General features: G+C 29.8%; 1 protein-coding gene across 3 annotated transcripts in view; it reads right to left on the minus strand.

Annotated features, from left to right (window-relative positions):
- Positions 1 to 14,675, minus strand: part of Jupiter (jupiter) — a 255,343-nt gene that overhangs the window by 66,257 nt on the left and 174,411 nt on the right. Inside the window, exon 1 of one of the 3 annotated variants that reach the window (XM_065507535.1) lies at positions 8,559 to 8,714. The exons of 1 other annotated variant lie outside the window; for it this stretch is intronic. In XM_065507535.1, the coding sequence (XP_065363607.1) occupies positions 8,559 to 8,620 (62 nt within the window). In that variant the 5' untranslated portion in view covers positions 8,621 to 8,714. Of the gene's footprint in view, positions 1 to 8,558; positions 8,715 to 14,675 lie in introns of those variants that run through there. One more of the 3 variants, XM_065507551.1, reaches the window with a different exon arrangement.

Raw genomic sequence — 14,675 nt, forward strand, 5'->3', positions numbered from 1 at the left:
AAAAAGAACTTCAAATTATAAACAATTATAATTATACACACATAAATTCTATTTCCATTTCCAAGTATTCCTCCAAAACATTAGCAGGACTTACAAACCAAAGTGTTTTATGTTAAATTTATTTATTTGTTTGTTTCTAAAGGTCATTAAACTTTTGTTAAACGTTAAATTTCTAGGAAAAATAAAAAGAATTACTCAACAAAACGGAAAAGGAAACATTTTTTCGCTGTTGTTTTTTTTTTGTTGTGTAAAAACTTTACTGTTTGATAAAGTTACTTGCTAGCTAACAAATATTTACTGAGAAAACTAATCCTTAAACAAAAGGCACAAAAAGAAGCCACTGTTGTTTTGTTGGCAAAAACACTACAATAAAAAATCAATAATTTCTTTGATAACTGGCCAATTTTAATGTATTCGAGGGGAGTTTTTTTGTTTGTTAGTCGTCGTGCATTAAAAAATTTAACAGAAGGGACACTACAACTACAGTGAGGAAAAATTAATTATAGGCGGATTTGGATTTAAATATCTATAAAGTTGGATAATTTTTAAAACTAAAACAAATTTTATACAAATTTTGGAAACTTTTCAGCAGTTTAATGTCAAGACATTTATGTTAATATATCAGCTTCGTGTCAAGACATATATATTGCTTATTTACATTTTGCCTCAATTTATTAATTTATAACAGTGGACAGCAATCATGGCCATCAAAAGTAAGAAGACAGGAATAGCCGTGTCAACTAAAGAAAAGCTTAGAACTAAGTCAAACTTAGTCTAGAAATAAATACGAACTGAACGAGAACTGAAATAGAATTGAACCAAAACTGAACTAGAACTGAACTAGAACTGAACTAGAACTGACCTAGAACTGAACTAGAACTGAACTAGAATTGAACCAAAACTGAACTAGAACTGAACTAGAACTGAATTAGAACTGAACTAGAACTAAATTAGAACTAAACTAGAACTGAACTAGAACTGAATTAGAACTGAACTAGAACTGAACTAGAACTGAACTAGAACTAAACTAGAACTAAACTAGAACTGAACTAGAACTAGAACTGAACTAGAACTGAACTAGAACTGAACCAGAACTGAACTAGAACTGAACTAGAATTGAACTAGAAATGAACTAGAACTGAACTAGAACTGAACTAGAACTGAACTAGAACTGAATTAGAACTGAACTAGAACTAAACTAGAACTAAACTAGAATTGAACTAGATTTCGGGAACGGGATTCCCCGTTTGGCTTCTCTACGCCCATATTATCACCGATCATATATATAAATAGATGTTTGAATTAAAATAAATCTCTGTTTAGGTTTAGCATCAAATGAAAATAACATTTAATTATGTATTCTTTTTTCTATTTCCTTATTTGTATGTTTAGATGTTTTCTTGTAAGTTTTTAGTATCGTTCAAGGCTCTGCACTCTAAAAACCATATTTAAATAGCTAAACCGGTCTGATAATTTTTAAATTAAATATTGATTTTTGTTTCTTACTTACAGTATTATTATTATTTTTAATAATTGTTTCAAATAAACGTTGTCAACTTACCTAAAAAGAAAATTAATAAAAAGAAAATAATTAATAATTTGTTGAAAATTTAAAATATACATTTAAGAAAAATAGCAATATATTAAGGACCTGGAACTTATAAATGATCACTTTAAAAAATATTAAAAAATTGTGGATATTTCAAACAAATTTTAAAGAAAACTTTGCCGTTTATCATAAAATTTAGGAAGGAGAGCAAACAAACATTTTGGACAAGGCAACGGATCTTAATCGTTGTATCTTATTTGAGATATTCTTTGTTCAAAAACCATTTTCTAAGCTATATATGTCCTTTATTCATTACTTTTTATTTAACGATTCATTAGCTATATAATAAAATCTGTCTACCAGTTCTAAAGTTATCAAAAGTTTATTAAAAACTAGTTGATCGCCCCGGCTTCGCCCGGTAGCATTTACTAATGTTAGTTCTTCAAGCTTCTCCAACCCACGCACACCAGCCTGTTCTTATTTATTTGCAAATAAAATATCTAAATTTGTACTGCATACTTTAGGGGGTTTTTTATTACAGTTGACTGGACTCACAAAAAAAAAGAATTTCCGATTTTTACCCGGATTTTTTTAATTTTTTTTCTTTACAAACCATCTCGTGAAAATTTCGAATCGAATAAAAAAAAATCAGCCAAATCGCTCCAGCCGTTCTCACGTGATAACATTACATACATGGACCATTTCAGTTTTATTTATATAGAAGAGTAAAGGTTCAAAAATTGTCAATATTATTGGGAGTTTAATATAAAAATGCAGGATTTTTTCAAATTTTTAGCTTTTATTTTGAGAGATTTGTATAATATAAATTAATTCAAAGTATTGGTCATTATTCGCATCTTTCTCGCAACATAGGATTCCACGCCAAAAGAACGAATCAAGCCAATACCGGATACTCTGCACCAAAGTGAAGCGTATCTCAGAGAGAGCATTCTGCTTCGATCGAAACAAATAGTAGTGGGACGGGGCACCGCCTGGACAATAAAGTGGGCGAGGCAAAACTTCCCAACCACTTCATTCTTAATACTTTTTAACAGGTATTGAAACATGTGGCCGAACGTTATCGCGATGTAATATTACGGGTTTAAGGCCGTTCGCATATACTGGCGTTTTTCGGCCAATGCTCGCTTCAAAGGAATCTGTTGCGTTCGGTACCGTTTCCCTGTGATGGTCTAACCAGATTTCAGCAGCTCATAATAGGTCGTAGACGACATTGTCTTTGACGATTTAAGTAAGACGTGTCTTCTTATATCAAAGACAATTGATCACAAGTTGAGCGACATTGTCTTGAATGTGGTCTTATTTTAACATAAAACCGAACTTTTCATTGTAATTATATAAATGACAAACTGAGCGACATTGTCTCTCTTTTAGTCGTCGTCCACGATTTTCGCGACATTTGTTAGAAAAAGTTTTTGGCGATTTGCTCTAGCTGTCCCTCATATTTCGTCGAAGAATATGCATTGTCGTGCACCTATTATTGAGGATGTGTTGAGTTAATTCAAATCTAATACAAATTGAAATAACATATTTTTATAACCTTCACCTTCGTGAGAAGTTTGTCATTCCGTTTGTAATTTCCACAATATAATTTTCCGACCCTATAAAGTATATACATATATTCTGGATCCTTATAGATAGCGGAATCGATCGGAATCGATCGAAATCAACTTTCCAAAGCCCCCAAATAACTTCATACATCAATATCTCCGGAATTCTTCCGGCTCTGTTGATATTTAAAATCGGGAAAATCGGTCCACAAATGGCTGAGATATAAGGAAAAAACCAGGACAACCTATATCTGGATTACTAAGTCATTAATATAGACAATATGGATATCTAATGATAGATATTTCAACGACGTATATAAGACCATAGTAAGTTGGACCTACAATGGGTCAAAATCGGAACAAAAAAAATATTTTTTAACCCGAATATTAAAAAAAAATTTTCAAAATTTAAAAAAAAAAATATTTAAAGAAATTAAAAAAATACAATTCGACAATTTTTTTTTTCAAAGAATGAAAAAACCAACTATGGAAAAAAAATTTTGTTTAATTAAAAATATTTCAAATTTTTATTTTGAATTATAATTTGTTGAAGGGTATATAAGATTCGGCACAACCGAATATAACTCTATTACTTGTTTTTATTCATACAGTTTTGTTTTTATTTATTTACAAAACAATCTTTCAATGGATTTGAATTAAAGAAAAATTTAGTGATTCAATAAGGAATTAATTCTAAAAGGAATGAATTCACTAATAGAAACAATTTAATGTGATTTTGAACTCATTATTTCGAACCTTTGAATAAGTTAAACATAGAATTTTGAACGATAACCTCCAAGTCCTTTGTGTCAGTTCCATTCTACCTAGAAGAATTCTTGCTTCTATTTAAATCTTCTCAAGTGTATAATATAAATAGCCACATTGTATCCACTATAGCTTCATGTACACCAGCCCCTTAACTCCCACCTTTGATTTCAAAAATACTGCACCACTTTTAAGCCCTTTAAAATACACTTATGTATAAAAGTATACATACAAGTACATACTATAAGTATTAATAGATTTACATAGATATTAAAGTCCGTCTGATACAAACAAAAAAAACAGACTGCTTGTCTTTCTGTCTGTCCGTCTGCTTTTAAAATATGAATATGTAGCGCATTATGCATCCATCCAACTGGCAATAGACAGACAATATGTATAAAAAAAAGGTTAATAAACTTTGGAAAGTACCCACTAGTAGTACATACTTATATATTTTTATTTTATTTTTTTGCTTTGTTATTTTTCCATGTGTATAATTTTTCAATATACAAATTTACCACATAATAATAATAAAAAAAAAATAAAATAAATCAATAAAATAGTACAATGTACTGGTTTTTTTAAAAAACATACTGACATTAACACAACATTACCATACACAATAATTAAAAAGCCGAAAAAATATAATGGATAAAGATAAAAATCATTTCAATTTGTTACAATTAAAAAAAAAGAAATATCAAATTTAAAAAAAAAACAGTTGGTCACTAATAATCCCACCCTGTTAAAGGTATTTCAAATTAAATATTCAAGCATGATGGGCATGGTTTTACCACCAAAAAAAAACTTATCATCAGTCATGTCAAGTCAAATCATCAAAATAACTTGACCATATGTGAGTGAGAGTGAATGCAAGAATGAGTAACTGAGGCTAGTTAGGTAAGTAGTGGTAAGTGGATGGATGGTTGGCTGATTCGACATTATATTGCTGTTAGATTAAGTCCACCACTCGTTTTCAATTTATTTTAAACTGTAACACAAAATATCATTAAAAGAAACCTTTCAAAAATAATTGCTGTCCAAAAGTCATGTTTCTTATAGCCCAATAATAATGGTAGGGTGATGTTTAAACAAAAATTTAATTTCTTTCCCAACCACTAACAGTAAAAAACGAGGGTGGTTATTTAAATCTAAGGTAACAAAAAAAAAAAAATCATGACGTTTAAACAAATTATCATCCCGCTTTTTAAATTTCTTTTATCATTATAAAAAGCTTTAAAGGGGGTTGCTTTAAAGGCCATCATAAGTATCTTCTTTCAATTTTTGTTGTTGTTTTATTTTCTCCAAAAGTCAAGGTTTTATGTCAGTTTTGGTAAATTGATAAGGAGCAAAGAAAAAACGATAAGCAGCCAAATAAAATGATGTAAATACTATATAAATAGTAGTATAATAAATAAAAAAGCTTTTAGGGATGATTTTGACTTGTGCTCTTAACATTATGCCAGAAAATAAATACAATTTATAATGAATAAAACTAGATTTGGTTGCTGACGGAAATGTTATGAATTTATCATTCCACCTACTCCTTTTTATACTATTTACCTTCGTATAAGTTTGCCATTCCGTTTGTAATTTCCACAATATAATTTTCCGACCCTATAAAGTATATATATTCTGGATCCTTATAGATAGCCGAGTCGATTATGCCATGTCTGTCTGTTGAAATCAATTTTCTGAAGACCCCAGATATCTTCGGAATCCAAATCTTCAATAATTCTGTCAGACATGCTTTCAAAGAAGTTTGCTATTTAAAATCAGCAAAATCGGTCCACAAATGGCTGAGATATGAGGAAAAAACCAGGACAACCTCGATTTTTGACCTATATCTGGATTACTAAGTCATTAATATAGACAATATGGATATCTAATGATAGATATTTCAAAGACATTTGCAACGACGTATTTAAGACCATAATAAGTTGGACCTACAATGGAACAAAATCGGAAAAAATATTTTTTAACCCGAATTTTTTTTTCACCAAATTTTTTTTTCACTAAATATTAAAAAAAAATTTAAAAAACAAAAAAAAATTTAAATTTAAAAAAAAAACAAAAAAAAAATTTTTATCTAAAAATATTTAAAATTTTTATTTTGAAGTATAATTTGATGAAGGGTATATAAGATTCGGCACATCCGAATATAGCTCTCTTACTTGTTTAAGGTATTTATAGACGGCAATACTGAGTATTAACACTTTTCAAATTGAAAATATTATTGAAATCATTCGGTATGTCAAGAAATCGTTTCGAAAAAACATTTCTTGTTTATACGATAGTATTACAATTGACATTTTTATTTGTATTTATAAATACATATCCAATACATATGAAAATAAAAAGTTTTTGAATTTTTTAAACAAATTTTGAATACCGACCGTAAATCAAAAAAATTATTTGTATTTTTTGAAAATCTAATACAAATTTTGTTTTGACGATGAAATTGTAGTATGATACTTGAGTTTTTGACAAATATTAATACTCTGTATTGTCGTCTATAAATGTCTTTAGTAAGATCTAGTTTTGAAATTAATTGTTGGCGGATAAGCTAGTTTCATGCGCATTTCACTGGTTGCTCAGGCCAGATCACTAGGAAACTTTTTCCCAAAAGGCTTTAGAAAAGCTAAAGAAGATATTGTTCAAATAAAACTATAGAATGAACGAGAATTACAGAAACTCAAGCTTTATTTGTAAAAATACTAAAGCTTAAAACAATATTTCCATTTGAGGTGAGACTAGTTCTAGAGAAGCTTCACGAAGCTTTTACGCGTTATTTGGAACGGTTCTGGTTCTGAAAACAATTATTTTTATAAATGATTTTTGCTTGAAATTCTTTTTATCGCAACCGTTCTAGAAATGGTTTTTTCATGCGTGACTAGTGTTTGAAATTGTCACGCTTATAACTAATTCCGAGAAGCAGTTGATGAATTTTTATTTTAAAAAATATCAATTGTTTGTTTTTAATAACTTATAGGTAATTTTGAAGGGTACATATCTGGTGATTTTGACACGGAAGACAGAGATCGCCCAGGCCAATCAAAAAAGTTTGAAGACAAAGAATTGAAAGCATTACTCCATGAAGATTGTTATCAAACACAACAAGAGCTTGAAAAATCAATGGGAACTACTCAAGCAGCAATTTCAAAACGAACAGAATATGCAGCCAGACATGAAACCGTAATATTCCATCAGGACAACATTAGGCCACTTGTTGCAATACCTGTTAAAAAGTATTTAGAATGAAGTCCCCCACCCGTCTACTATTTGTACGCTTCACTTTGGAACAGAGTATCCGAAATTGTTTTGATTTGATCTTGGCCAGAAAGATGAGAGAAGTTCATAACTAAAAATGGAAAAATCGCCCTTATAAAGTAAATAGTTATTTTAAAATATCTGGTGAACTATAACTATGAAAGCCGCAAAACTTCGCGGAATTTACTTCGTTACCATTGTGCGCATATTGACTGAAAATGGGTGGAATTGGATAAATGAGCGTGGCACCACCCATACAAAGTAAATACAGTTATTTTCGAATATCTGGAGAACTATAATTGTAAATGTCTTCAAACTTTAAATGAATCAATTTCATATCACGACATTGGGTGAGCCATCTACAATACAAATGAAATAGTTATTTCTAAATATCTTGAGAACTAACTTTAAACTTTGTCCGAACAGCTTTCTTATCATTTTTTTTTTCTATAAAATCCTTTGACATTATTTTTTATTTTACAACGATAGGGTGGGTTAGCGACGCGCAACGGGCTTGTATAATATAAATATTCTGTATGTGTTTCCTAATCAGCAGACCCTTAATTTTAATTAATTTTTTTTTATAATTTAAAATTATTAAGTTAATTTTGATATGGCATATTGGTTTTGAATTCTTTACATAGTGCTCTACATTAGGTATTATTACAAATAAATTAATTTTTTTTTTTTTATTAAAAATTATTAATTATTATTAATGTGAAGGTTATTTATATATTTTTGGAAAATAATTATATTTTCCTTTTGATTGGAATGAAAAAATCAACTTTTCCTTTTCCATATAACGAATTAAATATTAATTTTAATAAAATTTCTAAAATCTTAAAAAATTGCTAAACAATAATGAAATTTTATCACAATTATAGTCAAATTTAAAAGAAAATATTCTAAAATTGTCTTAAACCTTTAATTTCTAACTATAATTTTATGGATATTGGTCAAAACTTTTAGAAACCTAGAAGTAAAATCGCTATAAATCCCATTCCATATACAAAAAAAAAATTCAGAAAACTGGAGATTTGTAAGAAAAAAGTGACTAAATAAGTAAAAAGACACAAAACGAAATAAACTTAGTAATTTGTTAAATATCTAAATTTTTGGCGAAAAAGACCTCAAAATTCCAGGACATCTTAACACTAGCGGCAAACTTGAGGTATACAAGAAAAAGAATATTTGAAATTTCTCTAACGTCTATAGAAATTTGGGCGAAAAAAATCGCTAAAACTGCCAATACATCTTATAAATTGCGGTAAATAAAAGTTTGCGATAAAATAAAGTTTTTAACTTGTTATAAAGGAGGATCTCAAAATCGTAAATTTATTTCTCATATGTTGAAATAGGAACAACGCGAATATTAAAAACGCTGAAAATAACCATACAAAACTTACCTTTTCTTGGTTTTGCCAACATTGTAAAGTTCAACATGTTTGAATGCAGCGTAGGCGGCCATTTTTCTGTGTGTTTGTTGGTTGTTTTTTGTAAATGTGGGTGTAGAAATAAATTAACAAAGGATACAATTCCCTCAAAACCAAAGGATAATAATAGCAAAAACTTTGTCAAACTTTTTTTTTGTATTCAAATTACAAGAATTAAATCTGTAATTCATGATAATGAAAATAGAATAAAGAGAAAAACAAAAAAAAAATAAAGAAACAGGAATAATTTAAAAGGAATTTCTCTTCACAGAAAAATAAAAGCTGTGAAATATTTTTTTTTTATTTTTGTACAAATTTGGGGAAAATCAATATTTATAAGGCAAAAAGGACAGCAGCAGCAGCATCTTTGCGCTCGCGATTACTCTCAGGGTAAACGTTTTATTATACATATGTATATACGTATTAAAATCCTTGAGGGGGAGAGCTAAAATCCTTCAAAAAGGACCTTTATTATATTAATGCAATATGTAATACATATACAAAATATAGTAAGTTATTTCAATTTAATACTTAAAACTTATTATGCAGTTTGCTCTCTCCTGAGAGCTTTGAGTTACCAAGGATTCTTTTTTATATATATTTTATTTCAAAGGATGCTAAGGGAGTTAAAGCATCAATTTTGACGCAATACCAACACTCTATGATTTTAAATTATTATTTTACTTTTCTGATTTTTTTTGTATTAAAAAAAAATATTTCACAGTTTATATTCCACTTTATTTAATTCGAAAAAAAAGTCCATTTGTTTTCTATTTCAAACTCACAAAGAAGATTTTTCTTTATTTTAATAAATAAAATTATATTTTCTATATGTAAAACAGTTCGTTTTTCTAAAAGTTTCTCTTAAAAGCTTTCGTTTTCTTTATATTTAAATAAAATTATTATATTTCTTTTTTAATAAATTTAAATGGAAGAACACTTTTTTTATTTTTTGTTAAAAAAATAACTTTTTAATTTTAAGATTCTTTTTTTAAAATTACGTTTAAAACAACACGTCTGTGTAGTGTGTACGTAGCAAGTTAAAGTTAAAGACTGAACTGTTTTTGGAAAAGTGGAAAACATTTTATATTATCGATCCAGCAAAAACATACGAAAAACAGCAACAACACACTCATATACCAACAAACACACAGCAACGGTGCAGCCAAATGGGTTGGTTGGGTAAAATGGAGAAAGAAAAAGAAATAAGAAAAAAATAACAAAAACAAACCAAATGGAAAAGAAAAACTCAACAGCAAAAACACAAATACTTTGGTATGAAAACACAACAAAAAAGAAAATACATACACTAAAATAGTAGTGCATTAAATATTACAAGAGTGTAATACAAAATATTACACTCCTCTCTCTGGTTTTACCATATAAACATTATTATGCTCTTGCTCCCGCAACATTATTACAGGGCGAATGTTTGTGTGTGTGGCTGTGTGTTTCTGTTTCTGTTTGTTAATTGAGAACTTTAAGAATTTTACGGTAATTTTATGTTGTTATTGTTTTGTTGTAACATAGTAACAGCTGTTTATGTTTATATGCTCATCTTTCTCTCTCTGTTTCTCCTGAACATTCTAGTGCTTTTTTGTTTAGCAACATGTTTATATTTTCCCACAATTTGTATGAAATTTTAAAAATAAACATTTTTTTTGATACAGAATTTCACGCACGCAAATGACTCACTATTTGTTTGAAATGTTTATAAACAAAGTTCAATAACCGTTAAATTACATTACTATACTAAGAAACTATAATAATATTAAACATGTTTAGCCACATTTTACTAAGAGTATTTATTACCCAGACTTAGCAACACAAATGTTGAGATAAATGAAACTAAGAATTATGAAAAGACAAACCAAAAAAAAAGAGGGTCAGTGTGTGACTATGTGAATGAATATTTTAAGATAAATGGAATAATTAATTACAAATAAATATAGCTAAACAATTATAAATCTAAACGGAATGGTAAAAGTAACATTAAAATTATTTACTACACGTTTTAGAACCTATTGCAAACTTTAATATTATTTTTTTGTGAATAACGTAGCTTGAGTAAGAATAATTTTGGCCCGGAGAGTTAAACTAATATGGGAGTATAGTTTGTTACAACCCCTCCCCTATATGTTTTTTAGTATGCTTGGAGCTTTTTTAAAACCACTCTTAAATAAAGCTAAACTTTTAGAATTGAGGGAAAAATATATTTAAAAAGTGTTGAAATAAACTTCTCATGCAACAACTCACTCCATTCTTTGGCCGCCTATCTGACTTGGAATGAATGGCACTATGTTAATGTATCTCATAGAGGTGGCCTACGGACAAGGGCATTGTCCGGTTGTATTTTTGCCCATCATCTGTTCTATTGTCTTCTATTTCTTCACACATGGAAAATAAATTAAACAAAATAGATAATGTAAATAAATCAGAACAAGTCGCTATGGACCTAAATGAAACCGTTGAAGGATCACATGATCCTTACTCTCTTATAGAAGAAATGGTAGATATCTTGGTGTTGGGGGACTCATGTCAACTTTGGTATCTATCTCAACGGATGAAGAAGATGCGTTACTGGATCCAACGACTAACACATCGGGGAGGCAATAATAATGTGCATAAAGCTGATGAAAGAAGTTAGAAGCGAGATCTTAAAATCCACAGGAAGAGAGGTAGGTCAGACGGATCTACTCCTGAAAAACCGAATCCCCCTAAAAGAGAAGCTAGTTCAACTGCAGATGGTATACATGCTACCAAAAGCATAGACACGTCCAAAACTCGAAAAAACTGTGCCTCAACTCGAACTCACATTGTGCTGGGTGGTACCTGGCCATGAAGGTCACGCTAGCTACGCTCGTTTATAAATCCAGAACCATTCTTTGGCATCCCACGTGGATACACTATGGAACGTATTCGTTCTTGGATTGAATCGGAATTTGCCCAATTTTAGGGTAATTTACCGGGACTTGGACAATCCAAACGGTTCATTATCCTATCCAAAGGTAGAACTCAGCCGTTGCTATCTCTCGGAAAGGGTGACTTGAGAATACCTCTGAACATGTTCTATGCGACTGCCCAATACTGGCAATGTGCGGAACTAAATGGCTCGGAAGGACCTTTATGGTCCAGGGCAATTGTTCTCTCACCAAATAGAATAGTTGGCTCGGAAGGGCTTCATACGTAGTCTAAAGCTGTTGGGATGAAAAATTTAAGGCTGCACAAAATATTCTATGGGTCGCAGTGCGTAAAGCCTCACTAATAATAACAAGTAAGAGAGCTATATTCGGCTGTGCCGAATCTTATATACCCTACACCAAATTATACTTTAAAATAAATTTGTTTAAATATTTTTAGGTAAACAAAATTAAATTTTTTTTTTAATTTTTTTTTACAAATTTTTTTAAATTTTTATTTTTTTGAAAAAAAAAAATTATGACAAAAAAAAATTTTTGATAAAAAAATTCGGGTTAAAAAATATTTTTCCCGATTTTGACCCATTGTAGGTCCAACTTACTATAGCCTTATCTACATCGTTGCAATGGACTTTGAAATATCTATCATTAGATATCCATATTGTCTATATTAATGACTTAGTAATCCAGATATAGATAAAAAATAGACCAAAAATCAAGGTTGTCCCGGTTTTTTTGCTCATATCTCCGTTATTTATGGACCGATTTTGCTGATTTTAAATAGCAAACTTCTCGAAAGCATGTCTGACAGAATTATTGAAGATTTGGATCCCGAAGATATCTGGGGTCTTCAGAAAATTGATTTCAACAGATAGACAGACGGACATGGCTTAATCGACTCCGCTATCTATAAGGATCCAGAATATATATACTTTATAGGGTCGGAAATGAAAAATGTAGAAATTACAAACGGAATGACAAACTTATATATACCCTTCTCACGAAGGTGAAGGGTATAAAAATAATAGTCGCACATGTTAAATTTTACTGATTTTGGGTTAACCCTCTAACCCGCAAACTTTAAAAAGCTAAACAAAAAAGTTGTCGAATCATTTTTTTAGGGTAATTATGACCCAATAAACTCAGAACAGGCATCAGAAACTAATTTGCTAATTAAGCTTAGGAACCAGGTGCAAAAAGATGAAGAGTGCCTCAGGGAATTGTTGCCGGTTTAGGTGTGAAAACAATAATTATGATACGATTTTATTGAAAAACTAACTCGGGCGACTAAAAGTTAGTAAAACTTTGATTTTTTTAAAAAAACATGACACTCAAAATTTCACGTGCTAAAATTATGACATCACTCACAAAACAGCTGACAGAAAAAAAACTAAAAGTCAGAATGCATTTCGACCTTCGAGGTAAATGTTAACAAATCTGTAACTAAAGTCAGTTAAATTAAAAAAAAAAAATTAGAATTACCTTTTGAGATAATTGGTGTTTTGAAATGCATGCCTTGAGACACTCTTGCGGATTAGAGGGTAAATTTGGTATTAAAATATTCCCGTGAACTCCCGGGATTGAACTGATTTTTACTTAATATTTCCCAGGAATACAAAAAGTCTGGGAAATTAGGTACCCTATTACAGATGTTAATATTTGTGTGTTTACATAACCGTATAATTGAAAATGGCCACTCATCCTAAATATTATTTTGTTGAAAAGCGCCTGGCTTGGTTCGGTTTCAGAATGAAATGACAGCTCAATTCTTGACATTTCATCATTTGACAGGCCATATTAATTCCTAAATTTAAATTTGCTTACGCTTTACTTATATTCCTAGGGAAGAATTTTATCATTTATTTTAAATTTTTTTTCTTAGACTCTTTCACTCGAGATTAATTCCACAGTAACGCTTTTACAGCATAAATACTTAAGCATGAAAACGTTAAAATGAAAATAAGAAATAACAAAACATCTATTATTTAGTTAGTGTGAAGTGTTGTGACTTTAGCAACAATTCAAACTGATTATAAAGTGATTAGGCACATCATCAATATTTAAAAATACAACACTGCAAACAATACAATCCAATTAAAAAGGCAATAGCTTAAAAATATAACAGTACTACAAACCGACTACAAACTCCCTGAGAGAGTATACATTACCTGTTAAATTTTGAAAGGTTAAAAGTCAAACCAAAAAGAAAATAATCTTAGAAAGAATAGGATTAGACTTCGCTATAAATTAGATTATATGCTAAACTATACACTAGACTAGAGCAGACCAGACTAGAGTCTAGACCAGACTGTCCATGCGTTCGTTAATGTCTCCCAGTACGATTTTAGAATTGTGTCGCTTTGGCTCCCCTTATAGACTAGACTATAGTCTGGACTACAAGACCAATTATTACAACTAATTATTGAAGTAAATTGGCTATAGACTACGCTCTAAAATAAATTATATACTAGACTATAGCTTTAAATAGATAATAAACTAGAGTCCAGACTGGAGTCTAGACGAGACAATAGACAAATGTCTTGACTAGAGCCTAGGCAAGAGAATATAGTCTATACGCTACTATTTTTGAATTGTGTCTCCTTGAAACCCTCTATAGACTAGGCAATAGTCTGGACCCTATAAGCCTATTTCTGACAACTTCACAATTATTTTGTTCCAATTATTAAAATAGAATTTCCATTTATCTTCCTTTCTCTCAGCTTTGACGCTTTCATTCTGTTCCTCCCTTGTTAAATACTTCAATGCAAATGAACTCATTAAAAACGCCACTTCTTTTTTTATGATTTAAATTTTATTTCAAAAAAAAAATAAGGGGACATATAACAACACCTTGGTTTATAAACATGTTCCAGTTTTTTTTTTTTTTTTTTTGCTTCTATTCTATTTAATACTTTTTTTAACACAGACTATAAATTGAAGAAATACTTTTGAGGAAAAAGTATTAAAAAAAACGGTAGAAATAGGTGTCGTCTTTATATTTTTATTATAAAATTTCTGTTTATATTTTTTAGAATATGCATTTAGCATAGAATTGTGGTGGTGCTTAGAGTAGCCGGTATTTTTTATATGATAAAAATAGATTTTTATGCACATGAACTGTAGAAGAAAAAAATATAGAAGAGAGACAAGAAATGACAGCAGCAGAAGTTTA

The sequence above is a fragment of the Calliphora vicina genome, chromosome 1, assembly GCF_958450345.1.
Source record: "Calliphora vicina chromosome 1, idCalVici1.1, whole genome shotgun sequence".
NCBI lineage: Eukaryota > Metazoa > Arthropoda > Insecta > Diptera > Calliphoridae > Calliphora > Calliphora vicina.